General features: G+C 43.1%; 1 protein-coding gene across 1 annotated transcript in view; it reads left to right on the plus strand.

Moving 5' to 3' along the window:
- The window catches only part of LOC121611259 (protocadherin Fat 4), a 105,632-nt gene that overhangs the window by 56,254 nt on the left and 30,292 nt on the right, over positions 1-19,086 (plus strand). The window contains exons 4-7 of the mRNA XM_041943700.1: positions 4,699-4,960; positions 5,655-6,005; positions 8,453-9,375; positions 11,385-11,559. Of these exons, the coding sequence (XP_041799634.1) occupies positions 4,699-4,960; positions 5,655-6,005; positions 8,453-9,375; positions 11,385-11,559 (1,711 nt within the window). The remainder of the gene's footprint in view (positions 1-4,698; positions 4,961-5,654; positions 6,006-8,452; positions 9,376-11,384; positions 11,560-19,086) is intronic.

A 19,086-nucleotide genomic window follows, 5' to 3' on the forward strand; every position in this document is an offset into this window, starting at 1 on the left:
TTCACCTTCACTCAGTAACGCAAACACATAGACCACCACTCTGAATCAATCTGTCCTCCCCGACACACACACACACACACAGAATCTTCCTTTTCTCTCTCATGTGTTGACGTTATCTGAGACGTGTTGAGGCCGCCGGTGTCACAGAGCCTGAAGCCGAGCGGCCTGCGATTGATTTTTCAGCCTGCCGCTCTGATAGTCCCTCCCCAGTCCCCATAGTTCACATTACATCACCCGCTTCACTCTCAATTAGTTAAAGGCTCCATCTTTAGCTGCTTTAGGCAGGATATCGACATTAAATCCTGCAGTGAGTGAAACGCGGGCCCTGCCGGCATCTCCAAGGTCTGCGGTCCCTCACCCACGCCAAAGGACACAGTTGAAGTGAATGGAAAAAGTCAGGCCATAGAGGGGAGAGAGATTAGAAAGGGAGAATATGGACTCAAATTTAATGTTAAGTTATGAGGCCACACGTCTTTTATTGCACAGCTGTTACCTCACCCCCCTCCCTTCACTCTGAATGTGAGAAAAGTCATACAAAGTCTCACTTCTGGCCATTTTTCTTTTATCGGTGTACTATATTGACTGTAAATCTCAGACCTGGAGGCAGGTCAGTCTTTTCATTTGGGGGGTTTTAAGGACATTATTTGATTATTTTCTTTTTTCAGCGCCAAAGTACTCACAACTTTGATCTTGAAAGGTTTAGCATATGGTATTGAGATCAAGCTGTGCAGTTGTTCACTTTTTCCCCATATCTGAGTTTAAGATATGAGGAAGGAGCTGTGGTCCGTGAGATGAAACTTAAGTCATTTGTAGAAAATTATTCATTTTTGCATGCACATACATGAATATAAGTCTTCCATAATGATCAATTTAAAGAACTTTGATTGAAGAGAAGCCACATTTTGCTTCCAGGCAGGGATTTTAAGTGAGAAACAAAACATAGAGACACTATGTAGACGAGCCTTTTTAGGAATTACAGATTCTAGAGATGTTTACTCCAAACTTCAGTGCTGCCATGAATAGGTTGCTAAATAGAAGCCTGTGCTTCATTCCAGCTCTCACTTGGAGCCAGATACATGGCCAGCCAAGTCTTTGCCCACATCCTTACGCAGGAAACTTAAGTTGCGCTGACACTAAGCGTACGGAACGTATTTGGAGCCCATGTTGAGAAAGCCACATGTGTGAGCCAGTTCGGAGTAGCCAAGAGCGCAAGCTGTTGGCCAGCTGACGGGCTGAATTCAGACATCATAATGATCCCATCCAATTTAACAGTGCTACATGTGGGATTCATGTGTGAGGGTATTAAAACGCTGTTTCTACGCATCCGTTTTTCACTACGCCCATTTCCACCCCAAAAAGGAGGAAGAGGTTGCATTTGGGCTGAAAGAAAATCAACATAAAACTTTGCTCTTTTGTCAGATGCAGGCTAGGCCTCTCTGAAAATGTTTCTCACCTCATTTGAGAGAAATATGCTGCCTTTTGTGCCTTTGGAAAAGCTGCAAATGTTTTATTAGAATTCTGACCTTATGTGGAAAATATGTCACAGGTAAAAACCTCTTCTTAATGAAGAAAAGTGCAACAATGGGTGTTTTAGGAGAGGACTCAGAAGGTAAGTGTAGCCTCAAAATGAACGGTAATGTGTTCCAGAGGCCTACACGCCCACTGCAGGCATATTTCTGGACACGTTTTGCAGTTGTGAATGCATTCAAAGCCGCTTTACCAAGCAGCAGTGCAGCCGGTCGGGCCTTTATCTTTGAACTCTCAGCGACAACACGTTGCTTGTTTTTCAGGAGTCTGTGTTATGATTGGCTTGCTTGTTCGGTGCTGTTGCATACAGGAAGCTCGCTATCCCCGCCGGCGCTGTCTGCTTCACACCTCTCACTTCTCATAGGAACTGCGTGCTCCCAAAAACCACTCATCTGCTAAATGAGTTTCCTTCTGCTCCAGTCTGGTACGCTTTGCTCCCTGGAATTAATTGGTCAGTCCCCCACCCCCCCCAAACCCCAACAACCCACAGTGTCTTTGGAGGGCTGTAAAGTAGTCAAACCCTCGAGTGAAGGTCAAGAGGGCGAGCAGTGTGTGAGTGTGTGTTTGTGTGCGTAAGATCTTAACTGCTTATGTTAGTTTAATAGAGATGGGACTAGTCAGAAGAATTAGTGCATTATAATAAGAGTTTTTTTATGTGCATAAATGCTTTCCCCTGTTCCTAAGTTGTACACGTATGTGTGTGTTGGACTGTGGCCTAGATGGACCCCCTGCTCGCCTCTCCCACCTCCCTTGGTCTGCCTTTGAACCCTATCAGAAAATTAATTGGCAAACTGCGGGTGTTGGGTTCCGGACTGCAGCCCAGGTGGCTGATGGGATTGCCAGATCTGGAGCCACTGATTGATGACAGCAGGGTCCTTAGATGAGTACAGCCTCACTCCGTCCTCCTCGTCTCCCTCATTTTTTACTGGGTCTGGATCCCTGACCAGTTCTCTGGTAATGCAATGAGCGACTGGGTCAAGACGACGGAGGTTTTATCCGTCATAAAAACAGGCCACGGGAAAGAGATAAGAGCAAGTCATGAACTTGGCCTTAAGATATTGACTCCGTCTGAAGCTTTTGGCAAATGACAACCATGTCCAGACTTGTTCAGGCATCAACATTAATGCACGAAGTCTGTTGAAGTTAAAAAAGGGAAAGAATATTTGTTTTTGTGACAGAGCACTTATTCTGGTCTGTTCCTCCATCACAATGAGTTAAATACAGAAATGTCTACTGGTTTATATCTTCCTCATCGTCTATGGGCTTGTCACTGCTATCTCTTTCACATTACGCACATTTTTTCCAGTTTTTAATGTTGATTAGTGCAGCTTCATGCAGCTTCATGCAGCACCAAAGACACAAGAAGCAGAGGGACATCAGTCGTTTTCACTGGAAACCTTTTACATGAGGAAGCACAAGCGTCAGAGCGGCAAAGATGCTGAACAGCACCGATCAGCACAACAACAGGGAGTTGAGAAAAGTTTAGCTTTATGCTAATACCCTAAAAATAGCACCCGTGTTCCCACGGAAAACTGCTTAATTGCTCAGGAGGGCTTGAAAATGTAACTTCCGTGCTCAGCAAGTGCATGCCTGAAAGCTGCAGATTAAACCAGAGGTGAGAGACAGCATAACACTCACCAGCAGCTAATGTTACCCTGCAACATTGCTGCATGCTAATGTTAATGTAAAATATAGTTTACCATGTGAGCATCATTGTCCACCAAGGCAGTAAATGTGTCAATATGCAGATACAGCAACAGCTTAATGCAACGCCTCCTCGTATAAGCCCTTCCATTGTCCTGGCAAGATCAAAAAGCATCACGCAAACATCAGACATAGCTGCGAGAGTCTCTTTTAGCCTCGCTCTTAACCAGCTGTAACCAGAGCTTCCTCTCACTGAATAGCAGTAGCTTTTTGATGTTGCTTTTTCTTTTTGGCAGAAGACACAGAGTGAGACAGTTGTCTGATCTCTTATTGTCCCCGGCACAAAAATAAATGTCAGGCTCTGTCGTCAGGCACATTCAGTTGTCATATCGCATTCAGTCCTCCTCTCCTGTTCCAAAGCCTCTTGCTAAAGCTATCACATGTGTCATGGCGCTTGTACTTGTCCAAGGTAACAGGGGATCTATTAGTTGCATTTATAGAGGAACACTATAGCCCCAGAAGTTCAAAGACCGAGAGGGAGTCCCACCACAACATCGCCATTCATCTTCTGCGTTTCTTTTTCTTCTCTGTCTAGTGTGACCTGACCTCTTCTTGATAAGTCCTGTGAATGATGCATTTTTTAATGGATTAAAACTTGCTAAAATCTCTTTTATATCAAGTATTTTTTGTCTCCTCGAATGCTTAAAGGCATTTTCTCAAAACAAGCCAAGAAATCTGCCAATTTACTGCCATTAAGCCTCTGCCTCACACAAATCAAAGTTTTTAAACAGTTTTGTTGAATCCCTTGTTTGTACTCCTGCAGCAATTTTCTTTATACTGTCGTCTTTCAAGATAGTGATAGAAATGTCTCCAATTCTGCAACGAGTTGATTTTCTCTTTGGGAAACATGTTGAAATAATCGAACTGCACTGACAAATTTTTTCACTTTGAGGGCTCAATAATAGACATAAATGACTCGATTAGATTAAAAATGTTTTCTCTCTTTTTTGAGTCTGTGTTTCGCTGGAGAATTTTTTCAGCTGGGTATAACCCCTTACGTTTGTTGTCGTCTTCTCCCTCTGTTGATGTCTCCATCTTTGATTTGTGACCTGTTGCACGGTGTCTTTGAAACCACTAGCCTGTCCTTTATGTCGTGTCTCCATGAGAATTCCTCTCACATGCCAGACAAGCAGATGGTTTGATCTGGAGACGTGACACACTAACAGGTGTGGTAAACAGTCTGATTTCCTCTCAGCTAGAGTTGCTTTGATGCTTGTAATCATGACGCTCTTCCTCCGTCATGACCTGAGAACTCACAGAGCGAGCAAAGTACATCTGACCTGCTCGCTGTGAGTCCTGAGAGAGAAAACATAGCAAAGCAAATACTGACTTTCCAAGTCTGCTTAATGTTAGTAGAAAAATGCACAAACATGTTGATTTATTCATGCATGTTAATTTAAGTTCAGGTTGCCATATTTGCAAGTCAAAGTATGCAACCTATAATATTTAACTCTGTCTTCACCTCAGGGTCCCAACGCTCTTGTGACGTACACCATCATCAGCGGGGCGGACGACAGCTTTCGGATCGACCCTGAATCCGGTGATCTGATCGCCACCAAGAAGCTGGACCGGGAGCGGCGTTCAAAATATTCCCTGCTGGTGCGTGCAGACGACGGAAAACAGTCATCTGACATGAGGCTGAACATCACCGTCAAGGACGTCAACGACCACACGCCCAAGTTCTCCCGCGTCACGTATTCGTTTGATATCCCCGAAGACATGGCACCGGGTAAGGCCTCAGTGTCGCTCAATAAGCATCCGAGTGCAAACTGATGATTGTAGAAGTAAAGCAGAAGATTGTGGACTCAGACAGGCAATGTTTTGTCCTCTGCAAAAGCCCTTAGACCGAACTGAGACAGCTCTGTTAAGGTCATCAAGAGCCTTGGATTATTAGGAGCTGCTTCTTTGTAGCAGTTTATAAAAGTATTTTTACTTTTTTTGAACGTTTTTATATGACTGTTGTAGCTCTCCAAAATCCTCCGTATCTTCCTTAAGGGGGAAATTAAGAGTTTAATAGGTCAAAGGGACAGTAACTGATATTTGATTTATATGGAAATCTATCAGCAACCCGTAGGATTTACAACAATACTGACAAATGTCTGGCACAGCTCCTACACCCCTCTCAGTCACAAGAAAGAGACAAATTAGAATATCCAGTGAGGATGAAATTAAGATACGATCACATAAAGCACTAATAAAAACACTTAATTAGCCTCGTCCCTTTGTGAAACACCAATGAATGCAGGAATTTTGGTTCCATAAGACTGTAGGCCAAGTGAGTCTGTTATTTTAGCAACTGGCGGAGCGATCACTGACTCACTGGTATTAATAATCAGCCCTAATAACCCCCTGCAGATATATTAAAGTCATTTTCTTCTATAAGGCTATAAAGTCTAACTTCTCGCCTCTGTGTTGAAACGCAGGCTCCATCGTGGCGGCGATCCTGGCCAGCGACTCTGACTCAGGGGCGAACGGAGAGGTCACCTACTCGCTGGAGGAGGACGACGAGGACGAGACGTTCCTCCTGAACCCTGTGACGGGGGTTTTCAACGTGACGCGTCCGCTGGACTACGAGACTCAGCAGTACTATATTCTGACAGCGAAGGCCCAGGATGGAGGGGGGCAGGCCAGCACCGTCAGAGTGTATTTCAACGTCCTGGATGTGAATGATAACCCGCCCGTCTTTAACACCAGCGTGTACAGCTCGTCTGTCTCGGAGAGTCTGCCGCCTGGATCCAGCATCGTCGCTGTTGGGGCCAGTGACGCCGACGACGGTATGTACATGTGGGAAATTACATGAAAGGCGGAATTAAAATAGATGAGAAATACTGCTGATATCTATATCTAAGAGTAAAAAATATGATAATGATGGTGTTTTTAACATAATATTTATATATAACAGATAAAGATTTGTAATATTTGACAAGGTATGTGACAGGTGAACTAAAACTTGTTTTCATAGATGACAGGCGCCGTAATTACAAGACAACGACATTAAACTTAACTGAAAACTAGGACAAAAACATGTTCAACAACAATGTAAGACACTTAAATTGTGTAAATAAATATATATGAAAAGCATCTAAACAATTAACAGCAGTTTATTTTAGCTAGATATATATAGGTATCTATCAATATGTACAGTATATGGATTGATGTATAAGTAGATATATTGATCTGACTGTAATAATTACATTACATATACTGTATATATTTAATTTTTGTCTAACATGTTAAAGAAAAGTACCTGCTGAATGCCGTGTACTAAATTTATTCACAGCTTGACGTTTTATCGTATTTACACTTATGATTATCAGATCACTCCGTTAAAATCAGAGACAAAACCACAAAAAGCATTTTGGCAACGATTTGACTCAAAACCAGATTCTCAGCTGAGTGATTCAGATGATGATATTTCTGGAGATTTTATCACCAATAACAAAAGATTTCTAGCATTGTACCATATTTAGAAACATTTGACAATACTGCCAAATTAAGATAAGATGTATTAGCGCAAGAGAAAAACATATATTAGGAGACGAATATTATAAATTGTTCTTAAATCCTAGTTTAGGTGTAAAGTTTCCCAGAGATTTGAGTATATTTAAACAGTTCTGTGAGAATGTTTAAATGTATTTTTCATTCTGTGTAAATCAAGTGTGAGTTAGCCGCAGCAGCTTAATTTAATGTCGGCCTGTCATTTTGTTATGACAGTTGGTCGCACAGAAACTCTCAAACCTACTTTTTATTTTTCGTTTTTATTTTACGTCACGCACGAGGGATTTGATGAAGTACGTCTTCAGCGTGTGATTAAGTGGCTCGAGTTATTTCTGCGTTTCAGGTGGTGGCTTTCGTGTCTGTGAAGTGCCGTGTGGTATTTGAACAGTCACCGCTACTCTCCCCTGCTGTAATTACCGCTTCACCCGGGCCTAGTGTGGTTATAGTGACCTACATTCCTGGGAAATACGCTGCCTAGTCCTCAACCAGAGTCTGGCTTCTTTCTCCACTGTCCACATAATCTGACCGCGTCGTCCTCTCAGATATATAGTTGCCGCTTTGCACTGTCAAAATAAAACACCGCCATTGTTAGCACTTCCTAAGCCCTGACCCCCGACCCCCAGACTTTGTCTTGAGACGGCGTAGCCTAAACTCGGATGGAAGTAGCACTCAGGCTTTTGATAAGGGATTACTTGTGTACTGTAAATACACGCTGGAGTGTGGGAAGGTGCCTCCACTTTCCACATGAATACCCCGTTGAGTTGAATTACAGACGCTCAATTTAAGCTCATTTTAACCCCCAGTAACAGGGGAGGCTGCGGATTAGGCCAGATTTCAAGGTTAGATAGTTTACAGCATCCATCCTCTCAGTCAAATGGTAGCTATCTCATTTGAATTTAAATGTTTTTGTTGTGAGGAATTTTCCTAAATGGCACAACCACGCTATCAGTTTCGGAAGTGGTTTGCAGTGTTTCTCTTGTGATAGCCATCTGTCATTCTACGTGAATGGAGCGTCAGCTTGGAGGGCTGGAGTAGCAGCCAGAGCTCCAGCTGTTGCACATGCACAATTTGTGGAAATGGATGTTGATAATGCATGTAAGTGCCTAATTCAGACATGTACAGAATATTTAACGGTCACATCTAGAACAATGGACGCTTGTCAAAAATATTAACGTTTGACCTCTATGTTATCTGGTTATTTTTTAATTCAAGGTCACACTGAAAAGTTCCTGCATTTTTGGCACTGTTCCTGCCAGTTGACGATATTTTTAGTTAAAAATACACCCTAACTTTCTATTCTTCACTCTGGGAAAATAATACATTTAACCTTGGGGGCAAAATGTACTTAAAGATGTCAGAGAGCAGAACTTTTGTCTCCTCGTTGTTGTTCACCGTCTTCTGATATGAAGCACTAGACTGACTGCATTTTCTTTGTCTTACCTGATAATAAAGAGAAGGGTTCTTGGTTTTGGACTGCTGTTCAGACAAAACAAGGCTGTTGAAGATGTCACCCTGGACTGGCTGATATTTTCTTTACAATATTAATCAAGAATATAATGTGCACATGAGTCTATAATTTAAAAAAAAGGCTAATTTGTGGGTGAGGAAGATCAATATTTTCTATTTGTTACATTTGGAACAAACCAACATGTGAAGAGCTTTAAGAGGTCACCTTGAAAGAAATCTAACTTTGATTCTGATTCCCTCTTGGCATGTCCTCCAGGTCCAAATGCCCAGCTGCTCTACAGAATTGCATCAGGTGATCCCCAAGGCCACTTTGTCATCACCAAGGAGGGAGTCCTCCAAACCAAGAAGGGCTTGGACAGAGAAATCCAATCCTTCTACAACCTGGTGATCACAGTCAACGACCTGGCTCCGCCTCCCGCGACCCGCTTCACCAGCACTGCCCAGGTGTCCGTCATTCTTCTGGACGTCAACGACTGCCCGCCAACCTTCACCTCTCAAAAGATGACCTACATCCAGGAGAATACTCCGGTGGACACGGTGGTGTTCACCGCTCAGGCCGCAGACGCTGACAGTGGGCCAAACAGCTATGTCGAGTACTCCCTCAGAGGGCCCTTCGGTAACAAGTTCAGCATCGGTACAATCGATGGAGACGTCAGGTTGGTCGGGGAACTCGACCGCGAGGAGCTTTCCAACTACACCCTCACAGTCGTAGCTACAGATAAGGGTGAACCGCCTCTGTCTTCAACAATGGATGTGACTATGTTGGTCCTGGACGTCAACGACAACACGCCAAGCTTCTCACAGAATATCTACGACATCGAGATCGAGGAGAACACCTTGACTGGGACTGACGTTATCCAGGTGTTTGCCAGCGATGCGGACGAGGGCACCAACGGACAAATCCGATTTTCTATCTCAGGAGGCAACACCAACTCTGATTTCAGGATTGATTTGGTTACAGGGGTGATTTCAGTGGCCAAGCAGCTGGACCGTGAGGCGCGTTCATCCTATTCGCTGGTGGTCCAAGCCGCCGACCGAGGCAGCAGCCCCAGGGTGGACCGAGCAACGGTCAACATCGTGCTGCTTGACGTCAATGACTGCTCGCCTGTGTTTGAGCTCTCTCCTTACACTGTCAATGTTCAGGAGAATGTGGAGGACCTACCAAAAAACATTCTGCAGGTCAGTCTGTTTGTTTTTTTTCTCTTGTCAAGACATTCATTGAAATTTAAGCCGTTAGGATGTCATTAACATTCACAGACATGCTGGGTGAAAAGACGCCAGTGTTTTGAATGACAGTTCTTAGACCTTAAATAAGCTAATGACTTAACCAAATTTCTAGTAATACTAACTTAATCATGCAGGTATGTGAGCAGTATCAGTGCGCTGAACCACTTACCACGGTGGTCTTATTTTGCTAAACGCCATGACGAATATCTGACTAAAATGATAAAGAAATGATATATGACTGCAATTTGCTCTGCACAATTAAGGCTTCATGGGTTTTCACTGAAATATGAAACAGGGCTAAATTGCATGACAAGGCAATTAACATCCCAACTACCCTGATGACTAAATGAGCCATATATAAAAAATGGAGGGGAAGGACTGATTTCCAGTGACGGCGCAATTCCTTTTTCTTTCACTTGTGTACCTTGTGAGGAAATGGGGATACAGTTATATGGTTGGAAGGGGTCCAGACGTGGTGGGTTTTGCCACACAAGAACACACATCTGTACGCTAACCTGCCTATGTCTGTCTGCGGCATGCACGGCAGGGAGGGCTGGGGAACCCACAATGCATTTGGGCACACCAGTGAAGTGTGGTAGTTAAACGCTGCAGCGTGAGGGGAAAAATCAGACTCACTAATAGTTTCATATTCAGAAGCTATTAAATGAATGTCAATCCTTAATCCCCACAGCAGCCCAGGGTGGAGGCTTTTCCGACTTTCTGCTTTTCTTTTTGTGGACTCCCTGGAAGAGTCCGATTAGACAAAGTGAATAAGTAATGATCTTCCTTCCCTGAACAATTACCTTCATGGTGCCGCTCAGCACGGTGATGGTAATTAACCCTCAGCTGCTTCAGTGGAAAGACTCTGAGGATGGTGGTTATACTGGGTTACTCCCAGCTGTATTTGGTTGTGTGAATTAAGCTTCTTTGAGCGTTCTTGCAAGAATCCTTGCTAGTGTCAGCTACACTGAAATATCAAGTCAGGTTTATTTATATAACCGAAATGCACGTTTGTCACCAGTGATGCAAAATAACTAATCATATTGACTCAAGATCTGCTCTTATCCACAGTATTTTGAGGTACTTTACTTGAAGTGGGACAAAGTTTACATATAAAACTTATGATCCACAACTAGAATATGATGTGCTGGTATAGATTTAACTACACAACAATATGCAAAGCAGTTAGAATTAGCACCACCCTGACAAGCTGCAACATAACAAGATTCAATATATGTAATACTCTTGAAGGGCCCATTCTGTATTAGTATTTTAATGTTTGATATTTTGGATTAGCTGGTAAAGGCTTTTGTATGGATATACATATATGATCATATCCTTCAGGTTTTATGTGAGATAAGGAAAATCTTTATAAAAAATACAGTTATATGAAGCCTGTGCTTCTGTTTTGATGCAGCCATTCAGTGGTGGAGGAGGTACTCGTAGCTTTTACTTAAATATAAGAAGCAATGTAGCAATTAAAACATTTTACCTGTGAAGGCTGTGCATTCAAAACTCCCTAAATAAAAGTATGTGATTATTATCAACAAAATATACTTACATTATAAAAGTAAAAGTACACATTAAAGATCTCTATCAATATTACAGGACTAGTTATTATACAGCCTATATATTGATTAGTATTGCTCATGCATTAACATGTAAGCGCTAATTTAATAGTTACTTTAAACTGAAGCTGCCAAATAAATGTAGTTAAAAAAGTACATTTCCCCTGAAGTGTTGTGAAGTAGGAGTATAAAGTTGAATGACAGTGCTTGAGTAAATGTACTTAGTTACCCTCCATCACTGCTGCCATGCTATTAAACTGACATTCCAGTTCTTCTGTTTATTCCAGACAAACTGTTGTTCATCTGCTGAAAATGAGAAACACATTTCTTGTACAAGACGAAGAAGTCTGATCCTCGGAAATCTCCTCAAGAGCTTGTTTCTGTGTTTTCCAGGTCGTTGCCAGAGATGACGACCAAGGTGCCAACGGCCAGCTAAGCTACATGCTCAGCGGTGGGAATGACGAGGGCGCGTTCAGCCTGTCGTCCAGCGGTCAGCTAAGCCTGACCCAGACCCTGGACCGCGAGGCTCAGGGGAAATATATCCTGCTGATTACAGCCACCGACTCAGGTAAGACCGCAGTGGAAGTTTGGAGCTGTGAGGGCGGCTGATACCATCTTGAAATGTTTGAAAGATGATTTTATGCTGGCCTTGCAGTATTATGTTTCAGTTTATAGTTTTCCAAAATCAGTTGTTTATGTCTGAACTCGGACCACATTCAACTTGTTAAACTTTATCATCCGTGATCTGGTGTGTTTGGTGAGGAGCACTGTGTTATGCTGCATGTCCTTACACGGACATTGTTGAATTTTAGCAAAGCTAGAAACACGTTTCGTAATCAGCCTGCAAAACCGAGCTGAGAAAGAATATTTTCAAAAACTAACAGCCGTGTCAACAAACAGCATTTTGATTTCAGAGTGTGCTCGGTGCTCTTTTTGTGTGGCACAATAACCTAAACATTCAGGAGTTTTTAGCTTGCAAAATAGTGGGTGTTTTTTGACCTATTCTCCAGAAGTCCTTTCCGCGGGTTCAATTGAACAGCATCCCCTGTTTATTTGGATACGGCGGTAGAGCTTGTTATAGCCAGATAAAAGGTTAACTTGTTATTGCATGGAGGCCAGTTAATGTGCAGTTAAAGGAGTACATGCGTATCCCCGTTGCAGCCAAATCACATGGTATCCCAGTTAAGTATATGTTTCCCCGAGCTGCTCTGGCACAGCCGTCATGGTCTGAGGGTGGTTCTGTGTCATTCCTGGACTGACCATGTGACCATTCATAATGCTGTGTATTTTTGACTGTGCACAGGCTTTGGTGAGAATTGGAGCCATGTTGCATGGGGTGTCTTGTTTTTGAAAAATAGGAACACTTTTCAGTGTTTTGCCTTTCACTAGTTAGTGAGTCATTTGCATATTTTCAGGAGAGATTGTTGTGGTTTGGGTAACATTTTTATTACAAGTCTAGATTATTTAAAAACTGCACAGCGTCACATCTTCGGATTATCAAGTCTAAGTCACAAAAAAATGCTTCATTCCTGCTTTGCCGAGTTTTTCTTGCTTCATATAGTGCTCAGAGGTTTGTGCCACATGGACAAAGTTGCCCAACAAGCGAACATACTAATTAGGATTCGATCCCTTTTTGTACGCTTCACAAGGAGTCCATATTTAGAGCCCTGACAACAATTCCAAAATATTTTGACAGGACGTTTCAGTGCAATGTTGGTGAGAGGCAGAAAGAGGGATTTTGGGGTAGAATATCAAAATATGAAAAACCCCATAATCATAGTACAGGCCAAATTACCCAGAAGCATTTTCTCACATTTTTGAGGCCTCGGCTGAGACAGTGGGGGGAAATGGTTCTCCCAGGCGCTATCTGGCAGGAAATGTTGAAGGTGGATGGTGCAGACATGTCTCCAAGTCTGCTGTCTACCATGACCCATTTTCAACCGCAGACATTTATCTTAACATGTTTAAGTCTGCCTTTATCTTGCTGTACTGCCATATTTGACTAGTTTTACTCCAAAACACTGTGTAACAGAGAGGAAAAAAATACTCAGGAGGTTTCATCACCGTCAGCCTTCAGTCTGTGAAAGTATTATTCTGCTAGACAAGGACTTCAGCTATCTGTCAAAAAATTATGTTGTGTTGTCATCTTTGAGTCCATGAGTCGTGCAGCTGCCACTGTGCCCTGCACACACTTCATCATCTCAAGTGTTACATGACTTCTGATCAGACAAAACTTCTGCCTTGTGAATGAATCATCGGCCGGCTTCCACGCATTCTCGCAGGACTGTGTGCCTGCGCTTTGCCTCCGGGGACGCTTTCAGTCATTTCAGTCAAGGTAAACTCATTAATCGCAGCCTGAGCAGAGCTTCAAGACGCTCAGTGCTGACTGAAATCTGTCATGGAATGGATGGAAACAAAAGAGCTCACCGGGTGCCGGTTCCCATAATGGGTTCAGGCTCTGGAGAACAGCAGAATTTGGCGAACGTCTGCCATTATTTGAAAATCCGAGCACAGCCCCCTGAAATGTGGCATCCATACAAGCTGCTTAAATGTGTTTTACAAGACGTCTTGTTGAGAGGAAACTTGAAGATCAGACCTGGGATATTTCAGTTTTTTTTTTTCTCTCTCTTCCTTGTTTATGGAAAGTTGTATGCAGCATTTCTGAGTTAACTAGTTGTGCAGATAGCTGGAGACAGTGGGGGCTGCAGGCCGATCTCAGTGCTGGGCCAACATCTGGGATCAGCTGCAGGCAGATCAGATTTGTAAGCCACTGCTTACTAACATGTAAGTTATGCCCCAATAGAGGAATGTTAGACAATAAGATTTCCGGCAGAACCACACAGTAAAATACTTTTGCCACTCAGTGTTTATGGGATGGCTTTAAGTGAGCATCTGTGGTTGAAGAAAACACATTTTAATGCATCTGGCAGCTGGTCAGGTGTAGGATTTTACAGCCGTACCAAAAGGCTTGATAGAATTTGCTCCGTTCTCTAAACAATTCTCTTCTTGTCAGTGTTCATGAACTTCACCACTTTGCATCTTATGAAGATGCTGCGTTCATCTTCTGTGTAAACTCAATAAGTGAATAATGTTGCCAGGAGCTTTTTTATATTAGCGTCCTAATAAGGAACAGTTTGTTATCGTTGCTTTTATGTGAACAATCATCTCTTTCATTTATGGGTTAGTTTGCACTGGCATAATTTTCCTTTTAAGGATTTCAGTCTAATTTCACACTTCAGGTTCTGCCTCTCTGGGTTTTTAACATTAAGGATCATGTTGAAATAAGTGCTCTCACTTCTCGCCCTTGGTTTCACTGTGTTTTGTAAAACCTTGAATAAACCAAATCAGACTGAAAGTATTCAAGCTAAGTTTGAGAAGCCTGCAACAAGTTATATTTAGGAATTCAGCTAAAATTGAGCAGAACTGATGGAAGATTTAGATGAAACCAGTTTGTGTGACAGTGGTATGTACACACATGCTTGTGTTTGCATGCATTCTTTTATTTTGTGCTTATATCGTCTGTTTTGTCTTTTGCCTCTCAGTTCGTGTGAGTCTGCATGTGGTGGTGGTGGTGGTGGTGAGAGCATCCTCGGGGCGCATTGACATGCACCGTGTTTGGTCACATTTATTAAAGAGAAGGCACAGTAAATCCCTTGGCCCATGCCTATTATGGTGGATACGGTCGCATAGAAATCCCGTGTCTTTCACATGCCTCCAGCACATCGCTCCATAGTGCCACACTGTTTGTATATGGTCTTTTGGCCGGTGGGTGAGGGGAAGTTTTTGGGGGCTAAACGACCGCTTAGCAGATAAAGAATTTTAATGACCATCCCTATTTAAAAGCAGGAGCTTTTATTCCCCTGAATGGCTCCCATGAATCGGGTGTATAAACCCTCCAGTCTTCTTGAGTTTTTTCCCCCTGACTTGATTAATTGATTGAATAATGATCTGTCAGTCTCCAGTCTGTCATCAAAGCAACAAAGAAAATTGAACATGAGCATTTATCTATCCATCTCTGGCACATCAGGCAAATAGAATAACACTGTGGGGAAAATGAAGTGCTGTACGAACACTGATAACGGTGTTAAAACAGGGCCATTGCAAGATCACTGTCCAACGCTTGCCACAATAAATCTTTAATGGGGTCCATTTCTGAAGGTTTCAGCCAGTCTGCAGTCTAGTGGCAACACAAGACTTAGCCAAATAAAATATCAGGTTCCTCAAATGAACTTTAACAGAGCAGTAACATTCTGGATCAGCTCTTAAAAAACTTTGCAGTAACAATGTGGTCTTGCAGAGTTTTTTCCTATCGCCTGTTTTCTCTTTTCCACTCCCTGGTACACTTTAACAATTGCTGGATTTGAATGTTTGTGTAAATAGCTTTGGTAAGTAATGGAAGGGGGGGTTTAAAAAGGTGGTGTTGGTTGGATGATTAGTGCCTCAGCCTGGCAAGATCCACTTTTTAATGATGTTTATTTGCTTTGTTTCTCTTCGGAGTCTGGTTGGCACATCACGTTCTCACAAAGCTAATTATATCATAGCTGGTTGTAGCTGTTCATGACTTGCTTTTCTTTTTAAATAACTTGCAGTTTTTAATGTGTGTGCATGCTTTCACTCATAAACACCTATCCAAAGTCATATTTCAGATTTATATGGCCCATGTATGAACATTATAGAGCTGTATTATGAACTAGTTATACTGCCAGTGTATGTTTTCCACCTCTAAACTGCTTATGATCTGTTGGTATTGCCGTGTCACCATAAAACGGGAAACAGTCACTAAATGGTCCGCAGATGCACTGCTAAATAGGGATTTCCAAATATTCAGCGACACAGCAAATAAAAGTGCAATTGTAATAAAAACACAAAAGGCAAATCACTTTATTAAATTTCACCACAGGCCCTAAAATATGAGAAAAAGCAGCGCTTTGTGTACGTCGATATGCTTTCCTTCACTGCCTGCAAACCGCCAAACCCTATCCGTAACATATGGGGAAGGAATTATGCAAAAGCATTCAGACGCAGCACTCCATAAATAACTGGCAAGCTGTATCACATTTTAGGTTTGATTTGACGAATGCCTCTGAGATGGCTGTATTATTAGAAATATTCTTTCCCCCTTACAGCGTGTAGCTGCTTTGTCCGACTGAGATATCCCTTTCACTCTCCTGCTTGTTAAGTGTGAGAAAACCTCTGTTTACCCTGTTATGTTTGGCAAACTGTGCAGTGGGACAGCTCGCACCCTGCACTCAGCTCCTCCGACGCCATTCATGGGTGCTGGACGGGGTCGCATTAAAAGAAGCTTTGTCGCAAAGCAACAGGTTCTCAGAGGCAGAAAAATGTCAATTTTGCCTTGGTGGCGGCCAGTTCTCCCCCCGGTAATGATGTGTCTTATTTACGCTGTCCCTTCAGAGCACAGTCTAGCTGCAGTCCATAAACCGCAATTAACCATTTAGCCTTAAGCTTCAGGCTACAGATGGGCTGTCTCATAAATTTCCACATTCATCCGTCTCCCCTAAGTCAACCTGTCCTGGACTTCTCAGTTTAATGAACCCGGTTGTTTGGACATCCCAGCCTTATCCTTGTTTTTCTGTTTATCAATGAAACATCAGTCAATATATATTGAAGGAAGAGATTATCTCTGGTGCCAGCAAAGACACTCAAACCTGCTTCTTAGCACGGCTTAGACTGAGCAACTCAGGGCAACTTGCAGCCTTTCCCAGGAGGTGGGTGCTGCTGTTTCCTTCAAATAAGCCCCCTGCGAGGCTCTCACAGCAGAGCGCGCCCTCGTAGCAGCTGCAGCGGTCAAAAAACACATAGCTTAATCGTCATTAACACATGTATTTGTACCCCCTCCGGTCCAGAAAGTATGGCCACGGCACCTTCTTGGAGGTTAATGTGATTTGTCTGGTGGTAATGTACACTAATAAGGTGCTTAGACCCTGCCATATGTTTATGCTAGACAATACTTTCTGGGTTGAGAGGCTTACAGAGAAAACTGTCTGTGGATCTGTAGGATGGAAGAGGAGGCAACAGATGGTCAGCTGGTCCTGGTTTAGTCTCAGGGTCCTGAAAGCTTGTTATTCTGGACACCGATTCTTTGGGGTTATTCTGGGTTCTCCCATTTTCTCCAAGCGTGATCCACGCAGAAACAAAGCCCTTAGATCTGAGCACAGATGCAGCAATGAAATATTAGCAGACAGAACTGAATGTCACCCCCACCGCCACTTTAACAAGCACTTTAAGTTCTTTGGGATTATTGTGAAATATCCAAGAGAGGGCTCTGTTTTGGTTGTCACTGCCCCAACTGTGTCATTCCCAGATCTGAGGGGAATGTGCTGCGCTTAATTAAATGGTGATGGTGTTTCTATATTCAATTAAAGCAGTGAGGAATCGTCATGTGGCTCGAGCGCTTTGAGCTCCCCGACAGATTCAGACGCTTTGTGTTAAACGAGGTGCACTGACGCCAGCTACTTTATCCCAGAGTGTAATGGCTGCTCATAGGATAAAAAGCAGTTATCTGAATACCATCAGTCTGATGTGTTCCCATGGAGAATACCCTCAGTCTCGGAGACAGGGTTATCACCAGGACTTAGCCCGGACTTATCCTTTATGGTATCCATACCGCTTCAGAGCTCAGTGACGGCACATCTCTCCAGGGCAAAACCGCCTCATGGAAACATGGTACCACAAGGTCCGGGATTTTCTTTACCGACTGAGGGAGCATGCTTCCCTGGAACCGGACCCCGTTTCCTGGTGTGCAGTAATAACCAAGATGAATTTGGATCAAATGCACACACAAGCGCTCGTCTGGGCTGTAAGCGATGAGTGGCATTTGCTTCCAAAACAATTTTCTAGCCACAGCAAAATTGCTTGTGTAGAAGTACACAGTTTATCTTGGGTCTTGAGCAATGATGTTGATAACTTCTCGGCATGAGGTAAATACAGATGATGTGAGGCTGTAACCACCAGGAGAGGAGCGTCAGGTCATGGCGGTTTGCTTTCCTAGATGACCTAAGATTAACCCCTTAAATAAGATTATGCTCACAACACAATCTTCAGACGGAGGTGAGGTAGTGCCTTGATTGCCTTATCTTTTTGGCAGACAACAGAAGAATGATTATAAGAATACAAACACTTAGATTCTCACACGAGTTCTCACCACAAGCAGTAACCTGGATGTGTTTTGGTCTCATTCACTGATTAATTAATTGTGCATCCTCTGATTTACCTGCAAAGCTTTATTTTATGGAGTCTAATGACATTAGTGCTGTACCTTCAAATATCAGCTGACACACCAGGCAAATAAAACAGGCTCAGGTTGTCTGCTGTGTAAAATATGCACAACTACAGTCGAAAGAAAAAGAATAAAGGGTCTGGGGATGGGATTTGCCAATGGAAAAAATACTTTTGTAACCACAGTGCATGGCAGCCACCGGTAGGTAGCTGACTTCCCGCAGCAAATTTCCACCAGCTCTCTTTCCATGGCAAAATGATGTCATTTGTCGTATAGCGGTGGGCCAGATCGCGCGCTGCCAGATTTAAGCATATTTCCCTGCCATATCCCCACCGTCGCCCCCTCCCCTTCCTCGGCTTGAGCCACGGCGCACGAGGTGACACCCTCCTCGGCGGCAGTCGTCTAAATCATCGACCCTGACACTCTTCCCTGGGCTTTGCCAGATTCCAGCAAAGACTGTTTGGAGGAGATGCTGGCATGTCTCAGCACTCTTGGAGAGCATTCCTCTCCTGTTGAGTCACTCCCAGCAAGAAGAAGAAGAAGAAGAAGAAGGGGATGGAGGCTATTTGTACATAATAAACTGAGGCTGGGTTTGTTTTTCTTACTATTAAAGGTACGGTATTCAGAGGAAATTTAAGAATCGGAAACAGACGACATACTCAGCTGCGGTGTTGACCCCGTTGTTTAGCAGCCGCCATCGTATGAATCTTAAGAATGTCTCACCCTGACCATAACTATTTGGAACAACTGTCATTTACATATATTTGCATAGCTGCCAAGATATAGTGTTCCTTGATGACTAAATCTGTCAGCCCACGTGATGTAACAAGATAGATCTGAACTATTAACACATTGGGC

The sequence above is a fragment of the Chelmon rostratus genome, chromosome 9 (genome assembly GCF_017976325.1).
Source record: "Chelmon rostratus isolate fCheRos1 chromosome 9, fCheRos1.pri, whole genome shotgun sequence".
NCBI classification, from domain to species: Eukaryota; Metazoa; Chordata; class Actinopteri; order Chaetodontiformes; family Chaetodontidae; genus Chelmon; species Chelmon rostratus.